Genomic DNA, 20,920 nt, shown 5'->3' with positions numbered 1-20,920 from the left:
TGTTATGAGTTGGTGAATATGATGATAGATAAAAATAAAAAAAGTATAGGGATTAATGATAATATAATATACATATTTATGCACGGTGGCTCAGTGGTTAGCACTTCTGCCTTGCAGCACTGGGGTCATGAGTTCAATTCCCGACCATGGCCTTATCTGTGAGGAGTTTGAATGTTCTCCCCGTGTTTGCGTAGGTTTCCTCCGGGTGCTCCGGTTTCCTCCCACATTCCAAAAACATACTGGTAGGTTAAATTGGCTTCTAAAATTGACCCTAGTCTGTGTGTCTGTCTGTGTGTGTTAGGGAATTTAGACTGTAAGCTCCAATGGGGCAAGGACTGATGTGAGTGAGTTCTCTGTACAGCGCTGCGGAATTAGTGGCGCTATATAAATAAATGATAATGATGATGTATTGCTTAGCTATCATACGTACTTTAATTGTCGTGGCTCGCAGTCCACTCCAGGAAGTAGAAGACGGGCAGCTTGTCGCACATCATCGCTGTCCACGGAAAAACTGCGCCGGTATCCCGCGTGAGCCACAGCGACGCGTATCCATTCCATCAAGGGTGGGAGCATTAAGAAAGGCCTGAGAAACAAAACAGAATGAGATGGTCAGCTTTAGAATTCCAGAATGTTCTTCTGTCATTAAACCTTTTTGTCTCTTTTAGATGTGATATATTAATGAAGTTCAGCTGGCAGCCCTATTGTGCTTGGCCGTTGTCCCAGACCCCATCCTGAGTGCGTTTCAGCTGACAAAATGACTGACAACCTGTGTACAGTATGTATAATTCCCTCATTACCGTAATACAACACACATGTTCTGAATAAAGATTACGCTGCTGCTCCGTACTATTAGATATTAAAACAGATCTACTTGGATTTCGCTAACATCCCCTGAAATCAGTTGTCAGGTATGATGTCATAAATATAATTCAAAACAGAACTCGACTTTTGTTTCTGCCAGAGAATCCAACACATGACTTCCTCTTGTAAATTAAAAACAGTTACGCCTATTTCAGAATAACAGAATTCAATTCACAAATATACTGTATATGTGTATAGTATGTGCGCCCTGCTTTTCCCACGTACTTTCCAATGGCAATATCCTGGTTATTGCTGTGTAAAAAAAGAAGTGGCAAAATCAGAAGCAGCCTACTATAACACAATGCAAAGGAGTTATCATCGTAAATTATTTATATAGCGCCAGCATATTCCATAGCGCTTTACAATTGGGACATGTTGGCAGATATGAACTAATGGGAGACTCTCTGGGCCTAAGATGGCTGCCAGAGAACAAAACTTGAACTATGAACCATTAAGTTAAATACAGCCCTGTTAGCAATTTAAGTATTGTTTCCTCACTTCCCTACAACCACGTGAAGTTTCACTCAGTACTCTGCTAGTACTCTAGTACTAGCAGAGTACTGCTAGTATCTGAAACTGCAGTCACTTGAGCTACTGCCCCTGGGCAAATACCGTTCAACTGTTCCAATTTAGGCGGGACAGTCCTGTTTTGAGGGAACTGTCCCACTGATCCGATTATCAGGACTTTTGTTCTGGGACTGCTGGGATAGGTCTCACGGAGTGATGCCTCTTCAATGGCGTGTGTACCAGCATTGAAAGAGTGTTTTTAAGGGAGGGGAAGGTGGCTGGGAGTGGCCCAGTGATTCTGAAGTGATGGACAAGCCTTCGGAAGGGGAAGAGGTAGGGGAGGGGGGTATAATGTCTCCAATGTGATGTGGCACACCAACCATCTTGGGGAATCCTCCCCCCTTTTTCTGTGGGTGCCACAGATCAGCACTCTGTCCGATTTTAAATGATAAATCTGTGTGTGTGTGTGTGTTTGTGTGTGAACCATTACACACTGTGCATGTCTGCAAAGCAAGACTGCAAAGCTGTCAGTCACTCTCTGTTAACTCTGTTAGAGAAGCATCTACCTTCTAATACGACAACCTGCTGCAGGAGAGTGAAAGAGAACGCGGTGGGCTTAGTTAAACGTATACACACCAATAATTAATATTATTCAGCTCAGCAATGCACAGCCTGCGAGATATATTAATATAATCAATGGCTTTAGTTGCTCTTGAATGCAACATATCATTGTAAACAGATAATTCAGCACTACATCCCATTAATGCTATTCCAAAAAATAATTTGCAGCTTCATCAAAATATACATGATATACAATGCATTCTTGATTTTGTCTACAAAATACATATATCCTCAAAAAAAGCAATATTTCCTCTTTAATGTATATCATACTCAGAAAAATATCACCGCATTTCAGAACACACTGCACACCGTAAGGCGTCACGTGCACGGCTATTTATTAATTTATACAGAATTTATATATCTGTGGGCAACAGAAGAACAGATATATTCTCAGTAGGTTCAATTTTAAAAGGAGATTTATATCTGCAAAATGCAGGTACATAGGAGGCCTGATTGATTACTCTTTGCAGGTTTGCTATCATTTACACTGCTGTACAGAACAACAGATTACTAGACTTCCCCTCTCTCTCTCTCCCTCTCTCGCTCTCTCTCTCTCTCGCTCTCTCTCTCGCTCTCTCTCCCTCTCTCTCGCTCTCTCTCGCTCTCTCTCTCGCTCTCTGTCTGTCACGTTGCTGCGGAACATTGATTTACTAATCTAGAAACCATGGTACATTTTTACTGGAAAGTAATTTATTCTTCTTAAAAAAAAATCTCAGTCGTATCGATTATAAATAATTATTACAAAACTATAAGGGTATATTTATCAAAGGGAGAGAAGCCCTAAATCCTGTGAAAACGTTTTTTTCTCTTTTTAACTTTATTTTTTTTTCATTAATTAATCTGAAACGGACAACCCAAGTCCAGGCTTCCGGTACTATCGCTCAGCTGCCCCCCACGGGTGAAGATATAAATTCTTCATCAAAGTGGGGTCTTCATACTTAGACACTATTATTACTAAAAAATGTGTTAGTGCTTTGCCATTAAACAAAATTAATAAAATGAGAAAGTCCTTTGCTAGAAATAGTAGAAATGTTTTCATAATGCATTTATTGTACACATCTCAGTAATGAGAGTGAATATGCGAATCTGTGTGTTACACCGATGAGGATAACAGACAAAAGATGAGCCCTAATTGTGTTTCTTCCCTTTCATCATCATCATCACCATTTATTTATATAGCGCCACTAATTCCGCAGCGCTGTACAGAGAACTCACTCACATCAGTCCCTGCCCCATTGGGGCTTACAGTCTAAATTCCCTAACACACACACACACACACACAGACCATGGTCAATTTGATAGCAGCCAATTAACCTACTAATATGTTTTTGGAGTGTGAGAGGAAACCGGAGCACCCGGAGGAAACCCACGCAAACACAGGGAGAACATACAAACTCCTCACAGATAAGGCCATGGTCGGGAATTGAACTCATGACCCCAGTGCTATAAGGCAGAAGTGCTAACCACTAAGCCACCATGCTGCTTCCTTTTGTCAAATGTAACTGTTAACTACATGAAAAATGAAAATTTTGGTGGAGTTCATCAAAATAAACTAACTACAAAGCTCTACTGACCCCTGCTTTGGTCCAGCGTTACCCCAATCCGGGAGGTCGAACCAAAGGCCCCAACGTTGCGACCTTCTCCTACTATAGAGAGCCTTTTTCGAACTAGCAGCAGTGTTGATGCCCTTCACCCATAGACTTCCCGTTCGCCGGAATGGGAGACTAACAAAGGAGGGCACTGACGACTCGACTGCATATATGAATAAGGCAAGCAGTAGAAGGAGAGAGTGTCCCAGAGCTGGAGTGAAGATCGGTCATATCTGCCCACTCTGCGGACTCCCGGTTCAACAGACCATTCTCCAGCATCCAGCCCACTTCATAGTCATTCGATGACGCGATTAGCTGCGAAGTGCATCATTTCGCTGTTGGGCAGAGCCAAAATAATGTGATTTGCAGCACCCCCCCCCCCCCCCGCACCTTCAATTCACCCCCCAATCCAGGATCTATGAAAGAGGCGTAATATGAAGTTGACAAGTATGAGATTAGTAGAAAATTGCAATCTAATCTTAATCACCTATACTACAAAAAAATACCTGAGTTTCTTTACAAGTCAAGGTTTACCCTGCAGTAATATTGCCGATCTTCAACACCTTTTGCCATTACATTAACAATTCAATTTCTTGAAATAGTTTGGATTCTAGGAAACATCACAGCAGATGCTGTACAGATATGTTTGCAAACTGCTGTCATTCAAATCATTGAAAATATGGTTTACTTTTCCCAGGGTACAATTTCTAAAACCTATTAATCTATTCGTAGTAGAAGTCAGGCATTAAATATCTATTGCAGACTCGTCCTTCATTAACGGAGAGAAATGGGAAAAAAACAGAGTACGTTTCCCATCATAGCTTGAAGTACAGCGGTCAATAGTAAATCAGTCCATAGTATTTAATGCAACATCTCTTTATTCCCTAGACCAGGAAAGCTAATGTTATATATCTCACTGATGTACATTTCACATCAGTTACTAACACCTTCAAGGCAACCGTGCTGAAATATTCAGGAACTACATATATAATTACATGGATAGACAGGCAGAAATGAATTTTTCACAGTACATGCTAGGAAGGCTCAGTTATTGAAGTCTACCTCCAAGGACTACTCCCCCTATATGCATTTGGGTAAATCAATTAAAGGGCGACTGAACCTAAAAGCTGAATTTTCATTTTTTGCATGATATAACATATTGAGATGCAGTGCAATGTTCATTCCCCTCATGACTTTGTTATAAAAGGACATAGATGGTAAGTATTTGCTTTGCCTGTTATCATAGACAGCAAATTGCACTACCTACAGTTTCCAACCAATGGCTAAAGGGTTGCTGATAAGCAGCAAACAGCTCAAACAGCAAACAAAGCAGTGTCAGTTAATTTTTCTCAAAGTCATGGCTTTAAGTTTGAATTTACCAAGTTGGCCTTTAGCAAAAGAATGTTATTAAATTTTCTACCCCAATTATACATTTGTTAATATATAGTTTCAGTCTACCTGTATGTACTGAATTTTTTGGCAAGGATATAGACTAGAGATGCTCACTGATCCCTGTGAACTGGTTTTGGTTTTGGTTTTAGATCTGGATTAGCTTCGCGTTTTGGTTCTGGCAAAACTGCCCTCGTGTGTTTTGGTTTTGGATTTTTTAGGAAAAATCCTAAAATATGCTAAAATCACATATTTTTGCTCTTTTTCTGTTCCTACATTATTATTATCCTCAATAACACTAATTTCAAGTCATTTGCAGTCAATTTTAACCACCTCACAGATCACAGTATTACTTACATACACTTTCGGACAAATACTGCAGCAACCTGGCTGGATGGTAAGCGACAGAGCAATGGCTCAAACACACGGCAGTTCCTAGCACATCTAGGACACATTGGCACACAGCAGTGACAGAACAGATAAATGGGGGTCCGTGCTCCCTCCCACCCTCCGTGAAGTTGGATCTTCAAAAGGAATTCAAAACTCGCGAGATCCGATGACGTAACAATGACGTTTTGCCTCATTTTCGATTCCGAGGGTGCGTGACAGTACTGAGCTGGCTCGGTACTCTTGGTTTCTTGGCAGTGTCTTTGTTGTAAGTAAAGTCTGCATAATATAGTGCATTATGTATGGTACTGGGTTTATAATGAATACTGTATGTTATGTACTGCGTTATAATGTATGCATGATTTATGTACTTCAGTGTATTACATTTCATCTGCACTACAGCTCAGTACACAACATATGACTGACTTATGTTGTATATCAGTTTTTTATGTATATATTTTATTAAAAATGAGGCCTTTAAGCTGAATGCAGATACACACATCTGTTTGTCACGAAGAAGGCACTTACCTTACAGGGTTAAGTCTGGTGACCTGCTGCAGCCTATGGATGCAGGGGTTGGAGTTAGGCTGTGTTTATATATATATATATATATATATTAGTGCTTCAATAGGCGGTCTCCCTCTAGTCTTCAGGAATTCCCTCCCACCCTAACGGTTCTGGAATTTATCTAATGATAGGTATTTACTATGTTGAAAAGAGGCACAGTAGGCGGGAGAGCTTTTGCAATCAGCGGCTAATTCACACGGTGCTACCGCTGATTGGCCGCACGTCACTACTCCTTTCGAAGCACCCTGGCTCTTGGTACCTCTGCATGAGGGCCCCTTGACCTGCGCTGTGCGCGTACGTCCCTGTGAGCCCAGAGGGGAGTAGTCATGATGACGCCAGATTTAGCACTGGCCGATCGTAAAGGACTAGGTCCTGGGACCAGTGGTTAGTGTCTGTGGGCCATACACTGTTCGGTTTTGCTATTAGTCATTAGCTGATTGGATAGCTTTCGCCGCCACCCTTTATAATTTGTAATTCATAAACTGTGACCTTTGTTTTGCCAAAAATAATTTTGTCAGTGTTTTTATTTGCAGATAAGAATTTAGAGTGTTAAATTAACCGTTATTTAAGGTATGGTGCAATGAAGAGGGAATCAGCAGTATGCAGTTTATGTAAATAAGTTTATTATTTCGATAACAAATAGGTTAATTGTGGTTGAATTGGCTATTCTTGGAGCTCTTCCACCCCAGTCTCTGTTACATGGCTGTCCATGCTACCCTGAGCCCCAGTCACATCCGCAGGCCCCCCCACCCCAGAAACCTAGAACCTAACCCAGCAGCAGCGGAACGCCAAAGTAATAAAGGTCTTAAAACACACAAAAGTTCCACATGTAATAAACGCAGTGTGATTTCCCTTTAATCTCTTGATTCATTTAAGCCATAAACGAGACATTGTTTTAGGAGAAAAATGTATAATCTAATGCAAGGAACGATTCGCGGTAGGAGGTTGTACTTAGGTAACGTTTATACTCTTTCCCAGTTAGAGGCAGTGAGAAGAGAGCCGCGGCGAGGGAACAGAGGCGCCAGCGGACAGCTAGACGCAGCAGGGAGTTGGTCGTACCATGTCACAGCTCACACTACAGAGTTGCGCTTTAACTACAGGAGGAAAAGCTCTTTAGAGATTACTGATGGTAATTGTCAGAGGTAATTTTTTTTAATAAATTGTAATGGAGTCTTTTTATTTTAAAAAACAAACAAACCACAAAGGCTATAAATCGGACTCTCTATGGACTCCTCACAAAGACCAATTGCTATATGTGTTTTCATTTACACACAGAGGGGGTGAAGGGGTCCCAAAACAGTATTTTGCCTCGAGCCCCCTGGAGTCTTAGCCAGGTTCTGTCTATTGATGATGCTGGTTAACTGTGTCACATCAATGATGCATGAGTCCCTTTAAAATCACTCTTGCTGTCAAGTGGTAAAACAAGGATAGAAAATAGGTTGTGGGCAGCACGGTGGCTCAGTGGTTAGCACTTCTGCCTTACAGCACTGGGGCCATGAGTTCGATTCCCGACCATGGACTTATCTGTGTGGAGTTTGTATGTTCTCCCCGTGTTTGCGTGGGTTTCCTCCGGGTGCTCCGGTTTTCTTCCACACTCCAAAAACATACTGGTAGGTTAATTGGCTGCTAACAAATAGACCCGTGTGTGTGTGTGTGTGTGTGTTAGGTTATTTAGACTGTAAGCCCCAATGGGGTAGGGGCTGATGTGAGTGAGTTCTCTGTACAGCGCTGCGGAATTAGTGGCGCTATATAAATAAATGATGATGATGAGGTTTGTGGCATCCACAGATGCCAACAAGCTGTCTGGCCATAGGACAACTCTTCTGCTTTTCATATCCTGTCCTTACTTAATGGATTAAAGATGGGACACTAACATTAATTTAAAATTGAAAAGAGGAAAATTAAGGACTCAGTCCAAACAAACACACTGTTCAAATGAAGCTATGAAGAGGGGCAGTTTGTTCTCCACCTCTGCTGTACTATGGGCTGGATGCTGCATGGAGACCTTTGTCTCTGTCTAAAGCACAATTTACATCTGGGCACCTTTCCAAAATCTTTTAAGTTTCTTTTTTCTTGTGCTAACTTGCATCTGTGCAAATTTTACAGAGCAACCCGAACAAATCTCGGTACTTTCCAAAATAAACCACAGATTTAAAGGAAATGAAATAAAAAGTGCTTACTCTGTAACCAACCACATCCCACCTTCACTTTCCTTGACATTAAAAAACAAATTCTATGATATGAAAAAGACTTAAAGTACAGTGTGCGAGGGACATGTGCTGTATCATATACTATGTTTATAACACGCTAACTGCAGTTAACCGTTGCCTACAACCAGGGGAGACAGCCAGTTTGTGGGTGGGACTAATACACTGGCAAGTGCAGCCTAATAAATCCCAGTGAAATGATAGGCTGGGTGCTCATGAATATTGGATGAACCAACAAAATGGCCCCTGAAGTGCATCAGTGATGGAACTTACCAAGTTACCAGAATTGGGGGTCTTAGGGAATCTGTCCATTATACTGGGTTCTCCAGGGCGGGCTTTTCGGTGCAGGGTTGTAAGCTTCTGAGGAGCATGGCTTTTTGTTTTTTGTTGCAGCCCCCTTCCATAGAGGGAGCAGCCCCGCGGTTACCAGCCTACGTCAGTGGGAAGCCATGCTTGGTGCCTCCCTGTTATAATGAGAACCAGTCGTTATGACATTGGGGCTGGATTTCATTATAGCAGGGGGGACCTGGTTAATTGAGAAGCTGCATTCCCAATAATATTGCTCCTTTCAACAAAATGGCTTCCTCTGCCTGTGTCCCCTATCCTGATCCTTACAAATTAAGAATAAACTGTAAAGCACTTGGCTGCCCATTATATATCTCCCTTTCCCCCAACGTTTCCACCCGTGGGACAAACATGAGAAAGTTGGGAGGTATGGCGCGCGCACACGCACACACCCGCGCACACGCACACACACGCGCACACACACAGACGAGCACACACACAAACGCACACAGACCCACGCACACGCACACAGAGACACACACAGACACACACATGCACAGACACACGCACGCACAAACACACACACACACGCACATACAGACGTGCACACACGCACACACAGTGACACACACACACGCACAGACACACGCACACACAAACACACACACACGCACGCATGCACACACACAGTTTGCACCTCTTGCTACCACTATATTTCCACTAGAGTTTGTGTCTCTATGTTGCAATTTGGGGAACAAGTGCTTTTACTCCAAGCAACAAAATGGGTTCATGTAACTTCTCAATGTCCCCTCAGTGTTAGGATTAATTTAAGCCATAAAGGAGGTTAAACTCAGCATATTTACAATGTTTACACTACTGCACAGGGCACCACAGGGGAGAGTAGGCGTATACCTTGACGTTTTGTAATTGATGCCCTCCGTTACGATAGACAATGATCCATGATTAATATGGCATTATGTTAAGAAATGTAATAGGTCTTCATTTTGATATCAAATATATTTCTATTAATAATAGTATTAATATTATTATATTAATATTAGTAATATAATATATTATAACATGATTTTTAGTGAGGTAAACTGGCTGCAGCTAGCTTTCAATAGAGAACTGTCTTTTCAGCAAGTAGCTTGACCGTTATTGGCTGAATGGACAGAATAGCTGGAAACTAAATTCCGGTGAATGTCCGACCACACGTGTCAGTGAGCAGATGGTGTATTGTGATGTGATGGTGGAACAGAAGCCTTATCAGATTGGTAGACACAAACACCGTGTAATATCTGTTATAACATCATGTGACTCATTGTGAAGAAACATTGCTTATATAGTGTATATACTGACGTTTATGTGTCATGTACACAAAGGGGCTTATGCAGAGTTCGCATTCAGCCGATCAGGAGAAGCTGCAGCTGCTGACCACCATCATCATCAGAGTGTAGTTGCTCCGGCCCCTGACAGGCGTATATACGTCTCTATTCTGTTCTGCCTCCATCGTATTTTCATCAACAAGCCCTTACTGTATTTGGCCTAAATTAGACTGCAACTTCCCTCTCCCCATCCCGCCTCTCCAGTCGCAAGTAATCCCAAATGTCAGATGCTTGCAACTCTGCCTGCGCGCAAATATCTGCATCCTGTTTCTGGGTACTGCAAATTTACGTAATTGACGCTATGCAAACGCGCGTACATCCAACTCTGCATCACGCCCCATGTGTTACACCCTTAAGGTGGCTGAATTTTGGGATGAGCGGGGACATACCGCTGAACTTTCCCAGCAGTCCAGGCAAACCTGATGAATGTTGGGACGGCCCCTCAATTTGGGAATGTCCTACCAAAATCTGGACAGTTTGTGGGGTTTGTAGTACCATCCCCCACATACCTCACTACTCTCTCTATTTAGGCGAGACATCCTGATTTTTGGCCCGCAAAAGGGATGGGCTTAATATAAAAGTGGGTGCCGTTTTACCCAAATATGGCCATTTGTGGGCGGAGTTTGGGTGGATCGGGGAGTGGCTTATTTTATTTCGCTTTCGGGATTCTAAATGTTGGGAGGTGTGACACTGTGACATCGGGGGAGTAAGTTGGGACATAATAAAAAGAGTGAAAGAAACCCATGAGTATATGCCAAACTCAAAATTAGAACTGATTTGATACTAAATCAGTATAAAAACATGACTATAGGGTTTATAAAACAAGTCCACACAACCACACAGGACAATTAAAAATAGTTAGAAGAAGAAAAATCCAGACCTCTAAAATAATAACGTTATATAGTACATGCACGAAGCTACAATCGTCAGCCTGCGTTCTTGTGAAGTTTGGTTCAGCTCACAAAATGGCTGCCACCATCGTGTGCAAGCAACAAGTGTGCCTTAATTATCAACGCCGACCTTAAATCAAGCTAGAAAAAAAACATTAGGCTGCAGAAAAGATTGTTAAAGCATGGTTTTTTCTTTCTCTGAACAGTAATAAACAAGTACATTGATTCAGGGATTGCATCCTCCTTGGCTAACAGCAATCCTATAGGGGCCAACAACTAAGTCTTGTTATAATGCAGACACACACTGCATAGTTGTAATTCACCTCCCTGTTTATTGGAGAGAGCTCCCCGCTAGAAATCAGCACTTACGTTTTATGAGGTTTGAAGCCAACGACATGTTCATTTCCTGTGTGGAACTAGACCAAAGTCATAGGATTTGCAGAGAACCCCAGGAAATGCTTTCAATTTTGATTTCTAATATCAAAGGATTGTGATTGTGTTTTTTTTTTGATCTTGTTCTAAAGCAGGGGCGGACCCCGACATTTGCCCTACCCGTGGCGATTTTAGGTTGGGGGGCAATTTAGGCCCCGCCCCCTTTCTGTGTTCTAAGGCTGCCGGCGGCTGCACAGTATGTGCAGGTCCGTTCAGCAGTGAAAAATTGTGCTGTCCCGCTGCTCTGATTGTGTTTAAAACACAATCAGAGCAGCCGGGCAGCATACTGTCACTGCTGAACAGACCTGCACAGTGTGCAGCTGTCGGCAGCAAGCCCCTGGTAGGGGGGGCGATCGCCCCGATCGCCCCCCCCCCCCCTGGATCCGCCACTGTTCTAAAGAGAAATGACTAAGATCGAGGAAACATATCATTTCAAAGTTCTGCATTTGTGTCAAGAAAATGTATATAAATAGGAGAAAATAGAACTTCTGGTGAAGACAAGCCTATCGTCATCATCATCAACATTTATTTATATAGCGCCATCAATTCCGTAGAGCTTTACAATTGAGAACAAACAGTAATAAGGCAGCACGGTGGCTCAGTGGTTAGCACTTCTGCCTAACAGAACTGGGGTTATAAGTTCAATTCCCAACTATGGCCTTATCTGTGTGGATTTTATATGTTCTCCCTGTGTTTGCGTGGGTTTCCTCCGGGTGCTCCGGTTCCCTCCCACAATCCAAAAACATACTAGTAGGTTAATTGGCTACTATCAAATTGACCCCAGTCTCTGTCGGTGTGTCTGTATGATAGGGAATTTAGTCCGAAAGCTCTACTGGTGCAGGGACTGATGTCAGTGAGTTCTCTGAACAGCGCTGCAGAATTAGTGCATACTTGCCACCTCTCCCGGAATGTCCGGGAGACTCCCGAAATCCGGGTAGGTCTCCCAGACTCCCGCGAGAGCAGGCAAGTATCCCGCATACTGGAATTTACTTGCCATAATGACGTGATTTGTGGTGAATCGCGTCATTTTGGCCCCGCCCCCCACAACAAAATGATGTTTATGTCGTGGGGACGGGGCCAAAATGACACGATTGATCACACCCCACCCCCTCCCGCCCTTTAACCACGCCTCCTGGATCTCTTGGAATTAACTATGCAACGGTTGGCAAGTATGAATTAGTCAACCTATATAAATAGATGATGATGAATAAAACAATACTGGGTAATACAGACAGACAGAGAGGAGAGAGGGCAATGCTCGCAAGTTTACAATCTATGGACCTCAGAACGTCGACAGCAAAGGATATTCTGTGAGAAAATGCTTTATTTGTTTAACTTTTTATTTTTCTCTTACTTGCAAAATCATTACTTCTTTGATTTAGGGAGACAATTGAGCCGCCTGGTCTGTGTCTGTACACACCCTGCACCTGGCAAGGCTCATATTTTAGGTATTCTATAATAGATATTAGGCACAACTCATAAACCCCTATTCAGTCTCACCCTGACTTTTCATTGTAGCTTTGTGAAAAAGAAAAATTTATTGGAGCATTTTCCCCCAAGTCATAAATGGGAAAAGATACATTCCACAGCCGGTCGTTGTTGACTGAAACTGGATACTGAACAGAGAAAAACTGAAATCAATGAACTTCAATCAATTTCTAATTAATTATGCTCATGGAAGTCTGACTGTGTTTTGCTAAATGTTCTGGATCTCTGCTTTGCCTTTTAACTCGTAATACGCTGAAGTTTCCTTGTCTTAAAACAGACAATTTTTAACCTTGAATTAATGAGATGGATTATTACATTTTATTTAGTTTAAAAAGAAATGTTATAAATTATTTTTGATCAGGAAGTATGACTGTGGAATAAGCCACGGAATGATGAAATACATAGAGCCTGGGAAAAAAAATATTGGCGCAAAATTAAAACGCTATTTGCTTATGTATTTAGAGCAGTGCGTACTTTGCACTTGTGGTCCCTAGCGCTGGAGAGGCTGATATATTATCTAAGAAATGGACATTTTACATCTACATAAACCATGTGAATCCATACAACTAAAGGTGTAAAGCAGACAGGCATTTGTTTTTTTGTTTTGGTTTCTTTGTCATATCTGTTGTCTTTGCATTGTGCTTTTTGTAATGCAGTTTGCACATTTTTCCCACTGAAATGTTGCATCATTGTTTTTTATGGAGGGCCAGCCTGGCACTCCCAGGTAGAGTGAAAAATTAGCTGTTCACTTGAACCCAAGGGGCTGCTCCATGCAGCTGTTTTTATCTGAGTCTATGGTTTGCCTCACAGCCCTGGGCCAAAAATAGGGCATGTGTGACACGGCAGAGGGGGGGATGTGAGCTGTTGGATCAATTAAATCAACTGTCTATTCACTTCAGCCGTTAACAAGTAAATATAGTCTATTGCAGTGGTGGACGTGGAGGTGTATACAGTGGTATGCCATACCGCCACTTCTTCTACTGCTTTCTTTGTAAAATTATCAAATTCCATTCACTTACATTTTCCATAACGCCACTTCTAAATTTCCAGTTTGACCACTGGTCTATTGTCATACTTGCGCACTCTCCAGGAATGTCACTGAGACTCCTAAGTTTCGGGGAGTCTCCCAGAATTCCGGAAGAGCAGGCCTCTCTCCAGGATCCCACCCACTTCACTTCCCCATGTCATCATAGTCCCGACTCCTACTGAGCATTCCATACCTGACCTGAGGTCTTCAATCTTGGCAAGTATGTCTATTGTTAAGTATGTCATTGAAAAAAGTCAATGAATCTCTAATTCACAAAAACTAAAAAAAACAAAAGAAATCAGCAAATGGACATCTCAAGATATGTCCAGTTTAAAACCGTATTATTTATGCTGGTCGTACATCATGTATGTATACTTATGACCCTTTATAGTGTAGAAATGTGGTCTGATAGTGAACTTGTTTGTTAAAGGAGTTATATATGTAAAACAGACACACATAAGAGGTGAATGCAGGGACATTTGTGTGTCGTAACCTGAAGTATGCACACTGCGCATTCGCACAACTTGTATTTTGAGCTTCTTGTATCTAACATTTGCTGGCCCTTGTGTATTTAGGGACAGGCTATCTCTTGTCTGACCTTACATCATCAGTAATGTGAATTACTTTTCACACTTCTCTGTTCAAAGCTGATGACACAGGCAAGACGAGGGCACGGAGGAGGACAGCCGTAGACAGAAGACTTGGTACGGCCAGTCCACCACAACTGGTAGAAGCAAGGGCTATATACACGCTACTAGAGAGAGTATGTACCAAACATGAACGTGATTTATATAGGGGGCTCCCTTGTGTCTATTTATTTCCAGAAGATAACTCATTTAAGAGGGAGCCATATTGACCCCAGGCGTTAGCTGAATTTGAAACATTTCATTACTGTTTGAGAGCACGGACTCGAGACACAGGAACAGCCATTCGTATCGAACAGATTAGCAAAGGATCACTAGACTGAGCCATTATAACACCACAAAATGCAGTGTGTGTGAGAAACAGCAGGATCCTATTATCTACATTCCACTGGTTTACATTGCTGCAAAGTGCTGTGCACATTTACATGACTCTATCCATAGGAAATACATTTATATATACATACACTGAGCAGACCCTCCAGTGTATAGGACTTTAGTACTTACAAAACATTTAAGAGTGACGTTAAAATCTTCTGCTAAAGTAAACAGATATTGTGTGAAAGCCTTAGGAGGTCTCTTTGGCTGAGGAACAGTAATCCCACTTTTAGACACGCTACATTACAATTATCATGCACAAAAAAACCAAAACAAATAAATTAAAAAACAGCTGCCAGATTTTGGAACATAATTTCCGGGACAGAAATGATATTAAGAGATTGCTCCACACAAAACTGAAAATTATGGAGGAGAGTATCCCAGTGTCTAACGTGGTCCAGGGTCGATCTCCAAGATCCTGTTGAGTGTATATTGGTGAACATTTAAAATCATATATTTTATAAAAGCTGGCGCAGAACAATGCACTCTGAGATGGCGATAGCGATAAGAGAATTCCAGCTGTACATGTACAAGATCCTTCTTAAATAGAGCGCAGAGAAACCTGTTTGCTGGGGTCAAAAATATACTGGTAGGTTAATTGGCTGCTATCAAATTGACCCTAGTCTCTTTCACAGCAGCATGGTGGCTCAGTGGTTAGCACTTCTGCCTTACATCACTGGGGTCATGGGTTCGATTCCTGACCATGGTCTTATCTGTGTGGAGTTTGTATGTTCTCTCCGTGTTTATGTGGGTTTCCTCCGGGTACTCCGGTTTCCTCCCACACTCCAAAAACATACTGGTAGGTTAATTGGCTGCTATCAAAATTGTGTGTGTGCGTGTGTTAGGGAATTTAGACTGTAAGCTCCAATGGGGGCAAGGACTGATGTGAGTTCTCTGTACAGAGCTATATAAATAGCTTCTGCTAATGAAAATGGGTAACAAACCCCTATATATATACTGGTTACCTCTGACAATAGCACTGCTATCAACAATGGCAGTATTTGCATGGGCAGCCTATTTAATAAAGAACGCTGTTAATACTTCTTCTGTTATAACAAAAGGAAATGAATGAAAATATGATTTATCATTTGAAAAAAGCATTTTTTTCAATGGTTAATAGTTTTACAATATTTTTTTTTCTTCTTACATTTTCAATATATTTTTAACTATTTTCACTAAGTGAAACTGAAAGCCCAAATCCGGACGAATCAGCTAGCCGTCTCACGTATGCACATAAAGACCTGTAATATTGCCCACGTTTGCCTGTTTTCTGCATATATTAGTTTACTTCAGTAAGACTTGAACATAGAAATCAAGTTTTTCATTATGGAGTGCTGGAAATGAAAGCAGTATGTGTAGTCATTACACAATCAGACTCCGCTACATCAGAACAACATTCTTAAACTTGAAGCACTAAAGTGTGAGAACACTGAGGGCAGTCGCTCTCGGCCTGATCTTGGAGACAACGCTGCATTGGTTAACATCCATAATTCATCTAAATACTACACTGAGCAACATAACTTTAGTGAGACCTGAGCTTTTTATGATTTTAGTGTTAGCGATGTCCAACATCTGAGGACCCAGGCACATTTATATTGGCCAGGTAACAAAGGCAGTCTGTATTTCTGTTATTTATGATACAATAAAATTTTATAAGGTGAAACAGGACATGGAAAACTACTATTCCATTCCAGGTTTAAGTGCCATATTTTTTAAAATATGTTTAGGAATAAAAACAGATGCAGAATAACTGGATAGGGGATCAAGCCTGTTGCGTAACATGTGTAAAAAGTTTATCGCAAACTTATGTTCAGAATTTCCAGGGGAATTGCTGGCAGGTCTTGGCCTGGGGACGAGCAAAAGCAATGGCTCATGGTACAGACCCCCATGTTATTGCAAGAACAAGTTATTATGGGAAAGGTTATTGGTTATTAGTGTTATTAAGAAATGCTTACACTCCCCTAAAACACAACATTACATGACATTAATATATCGGTGGGGATTCACTCCAGCGACCCCTACTGTTCGTTAGCTCACACAGCAGGGCCCCAGTACTTACACTGTCTGGGGATAAGTTCTGGGCAGTTTCTATAATGACGTGTGAGATCTGCAGGAGGGAGGAAGCTGAAACATAGACTAAAATGACAGGTGACTTTTGATTGGACCAGAGCCGCTGCCATTCAATCAGGAGCCAGCTGAATTTTTTACAAATGCTCTCCTACAGCATTGCAGAAGTTGTCCACCAGTGGTCGCCAGTCACAATGAGTATTGGAGATGTGGAATCTCTTAAAGGAGGGATCTTCAAAGTGTCCACTTGCAGGACAGTCATAGCTATGGTTCCTGAAGCTGCGTGGTAACATTTGCTATTTTACTTATTTTATGAGCCAGTGATATCCAATAAACAGTAACACTTTGCAGTTGAACAGGTACTTGCACATAAATCATCAAGGTATAAAGTAGGTGGACTGAGTACTAAGCCCCCAATATCTAAGCACACTGAATATGGTTATAAATCCATTTTACTACATTCCAAATATATATCTTCAAAACAACTATATTATAAATTCTAGAGAATAAGAACATAGAGTGAGAATTGCACACTGTATACAGAATAACAGAAATTGTACTGTGTAGGTTGGGCCACATTAAAAACAGGTAAGAGAAAGAAGTGATCATTCTTAGACCATTATGCAACGGGAAAAATGTGATGTTTCCCACGACAACCAATCAGATTCCAACTGATATTATTTCAAGTGCTGTTTAGAAATATGGCTGTTTCTTGTAAGCAAAGATTCTGATTGGCTGCCTAGGGTAATGGCACCAGTTATCATGCCTGCCTATGTTTTTATCTCTACAAGTTTCTCCGGTCATCTGACTAGGCCTTACCTTTCTGTCTGAAGCGTCACTTTGGACGGTTCCACGTTTGGGTTCTCCCACTCCATCTGGGGGCAGTGCATGAAGTAACAGAGGGTGTACAGGGCCTCTGGTTCCCAATACAGCGGCCCCTGCTTGTGGTGCATTGGCGTGCCATTGCTGTGTTGCTTTATGTTGAGGGGCTGTAGGTGGTGCATTGCTCGAGACACAAGGTCACCTGGGGACAAAAGAGAACGTACATTTACATCAGTGTCAGAATAAAATAATTCAAAATACAAGAAAACCAAAAGCACCAATGCCCTCCATCAGTTTAGACCTCTAAAACCTTTATTGGGGCAAATTTCAAGATACCACCAGCGACATGTCAACCTGCAAATAGTCAGAGAGATTGAGAAAGACCTATAGTAGTGCCTGTCATCTTAAGTTGACTCAATAAAGATTTTCCTGAGGCGAAATGTTGTAATAGTGCTGAGCGGCGCAGGGACGCACGCAGCATTGTTAGGGGGGGGTTTCCCACCCCCACCGAAAAAGCAAAACAAAAACACAGCGAGAAAGCATGCGCCCGCGTTTCGGCAGCACTGTACTATACAGCAGCCGCGGCGCTGTCAAAGAAGCGTCCGCGGCAGTGCTGTATAGTACAGTGCCGTATGTAGGAGCACTTTGTTAGCGGAGGGGAGGGGTTTATGGAGACCCAGAAACCCCCCCCCCCCTGCGTGCGCCACTGCGGCATTCATCTTTTGTTCAATAACAAAGATAACACAACATAACTTATATAATATGTATGAAAGACTTTATCTGTGGTTGTTTACACTGTTTTCTGAAACTTATATATTATCTTGTCATGAATGCGCTCCCAGCGTTCATGACTTTGAGTTGTGTAGTGCTGTACAGAGAACTCACTCACATCAGTCCCTGCCCCATTGGAGCTTACAGTCTAAATTCCCTAACACACACACACACACACACACACACACACACAGACTAGGGTCAATTTGATAGCAGCCAATTAACCTACTAGTATGTTTTTAAGAGTGTGGGAGGAAACCGGAGCACCCGGAGGAAACCCACACAAACACGGGAAGAACATACAAACTCCTCACAGATAAGGCCACGGTTGGGAATTGAACTCATGACCCCAGCGCTGTGAGGCAGAAGTGCTAACCACTGAGCCACCAGCACTCAGTCTTTCACTCACCTATCACACAGGTTGTAGATTTGCTGAATCGCTCCCAAACAGTGCTCTCAGGCCCATAAAAAACCTATGATCTGCCAATACCTATTGAACAAGGGCAATAGGAACCCAATATACTGGCACACGCTGTCCTACTTGATACACACGGGTTAGCAATGCTCACACCAACAATCAAAGGGTTAAGCTGGTCAAGCAATATTCTTCATAAAAAGCTAATGGATTCATTAGAGTATCAAGGACAAAAATTATTGAATTTTAAATTTAATATACAAAGTGTCGAAGTCAGCATATTGGATAAAGTCATTTCAATTAAAATGGAGCAAACTTGGTTGTCTTTGTCTGAAAAGATGCGTACACTACGCTACGGCGTACAAGGGCACGCTACGGCGTGGAAGGGCATACGCAGCTGCAACACGTGGCAACAACAGTATTTAGCCTTTTACATATATTCGCACAAACACGCATACTTGTAAAATAGTACACACTAATGGTAGTTGCAACACATAGTCATTTATGTCGAAATATAGTAGTATTTAAGTGTAATATTATAAGTTATATGCATATCAGTAAAACATATGGTACACGTTGAAGGAATCTAGTCATGTGTGGTATCATACTAATCCTCTTCGCATTTGCGACTGTCCGGTTCACTCTGCGAAGGGATCGCAGAGTGCATACACAAGTTATTAATGTTAAGGAATTATGGACTATTATGACTGAGTAATCTTGGCGGGAAGATCAGAGCTCATCCCCTGGAGAGATGACCCCCTTCTTTGGATTCCTGAGCTTAAACTAGCCAATGATTGACAACTCCTTGGACCTTCCTGAAACCTGGACCAATAGAAGCAAGCTATACCATCTACATTGTATTACTGTATTTATGGGTGCATATAAGCAGCAGCCTCTCATCTAGTGTTCAGACATCTTGTCCCCAGACTTCAGGATTGAATGACTGTACACTGGATCCAGAGCGCCTGCGATAAGTAACGGCTGTACTTATTATTACTTTGCTTGAATATATTCTGCTACCTTTTGAGAATAAATCTTTGTGCGTTGGAAACACAAATCGAGATTCGACAATCGTTATTGGTTAGCGACAATACGCACATTACAAAAGGTACAGGGATTTTGGATATAACAGACATATGAAAATAACATAATAAATGACATACAAATCAATACAATTATAAAAACAAATGGGATGAAATTATAGAGACTAACACTTACATATCATAATCCGCATGCCTGGGACAAGTCAGAATTAAATGGACAGAACTTCAATTAGATTGAGCCCCAATAACTGATCTGCCCTCTCTACACAGGGCATTCAAGCAGGTTTAACTGGGAGGGCATTCAGAGGGGAAATGTATGTGCTAATGTTTAGGACAAAATGTCCCTGTTATAGTTTGTCCAAAGTTTTAATAACTTTTCTTGGATATATCCAGAGACATAATTCCCCCTTCAATAAACCTCCTGCATATTTACATACCAAATATGATGGAATTACAACGATATCGAATATCATTCTGAAACATATGTGACTACTGTGGTTTTCCTGTACAGTTGTTATCTCTACTTCACAACCCTTGTGCGGTTCTTGCCCCTATTACAGAGTGGCACACTGATCTCCCAAAATATGTAATATAAAGGCATGTTCTTTGAAGTTAATATTACTTATATACATACAAGGTAGTCTTTCTCTTTTACATTTGCCTAAAAGGTTCTCACCTAGTGGGCTACTTTTTTTTTACTCTGCTGTTTTCTCCGTAAAATGGGCATCACAAAATGTATGAAGAATTCAAAGAATTTTCCTGCCGTAACCTATTTAACGTTTCTTATCGCAGTCCTCATATATTAATATGGGGACTGTGAAATTCTGCAATTTACAAAGCTTTGAAAAGCTTAGCTTTTTGCAGCAAGGCAACGCCATCTCGGGAAGGTGCAGGGCCGTAACTAGGGCTGTGCGATAGAGGCGACCGCTCAGGGCGCAATGGGGGCGCAGTTTAGGAATATTTTAGGTTTATTTGGATAAAATTGAGGGCTAGGGGGCGGCATTTGTCTTTCTCGCCCCCAGGTGCTAGAATTCTAAGTTACGGCTCTGGGATGGCGATACCTGTCATTATGTATGGGATTTTGCTGAGGCCTCTCCAGCTTCGCAGAATCCCTTATCTCCTTTCACCGGCAACACTAGGCTGCCGGT

The 20,920-nt window shown here is 41.8% G+C and overlaps 1 protein-coding gene across 2 annotated transcripts in view; it reads right to left on the bottom strand.

Annotated features, from left to right (window-relative positions):
- Nucleotides 1-20,920, bottom strand: part of ABTB3 (ankyrin repeat and BTB domain containing 3) — a 183,920-nt gene that overhangs the window by 29,243 nt on the left and 133,757 nt on the right. For both annotated transcript variants that reach the window (XM_075210188.1, XM_075210187.1), the window contains 2 exons: nt 17,541-17,745; nt 431-583 (listed from right to left, as the gene is read on the bottom strand). In XM_075210188.1, the coding sequence (XP_075066289.1) occupies nt 431-583; nt 17,541-17,745 (358 nt within the window). The remainder of the gene's footprint in view (nt 1-430; nt 584-17,540; nt 17,746-20,920) is intronic.

This window comes from Mixophyes fleayi, chromosome 4, assembly GCF_038048845.1.
Source record: "Mixophyes fleayi isolate aMixFle1 chromosome 4, aMixFle1.hap1, whole genome shotgun sequence".
NCBI classification, from domain to species: domain Eukaryota; kingdom Metazoa; phylum Chordata; class Amphibia; order Anura; family Limnodynastidae; genus Mixophyes; species Mixophyes fleayi.
This window is presented reverse-complemented; position numbering and strand designations above follow the sequence as displayed.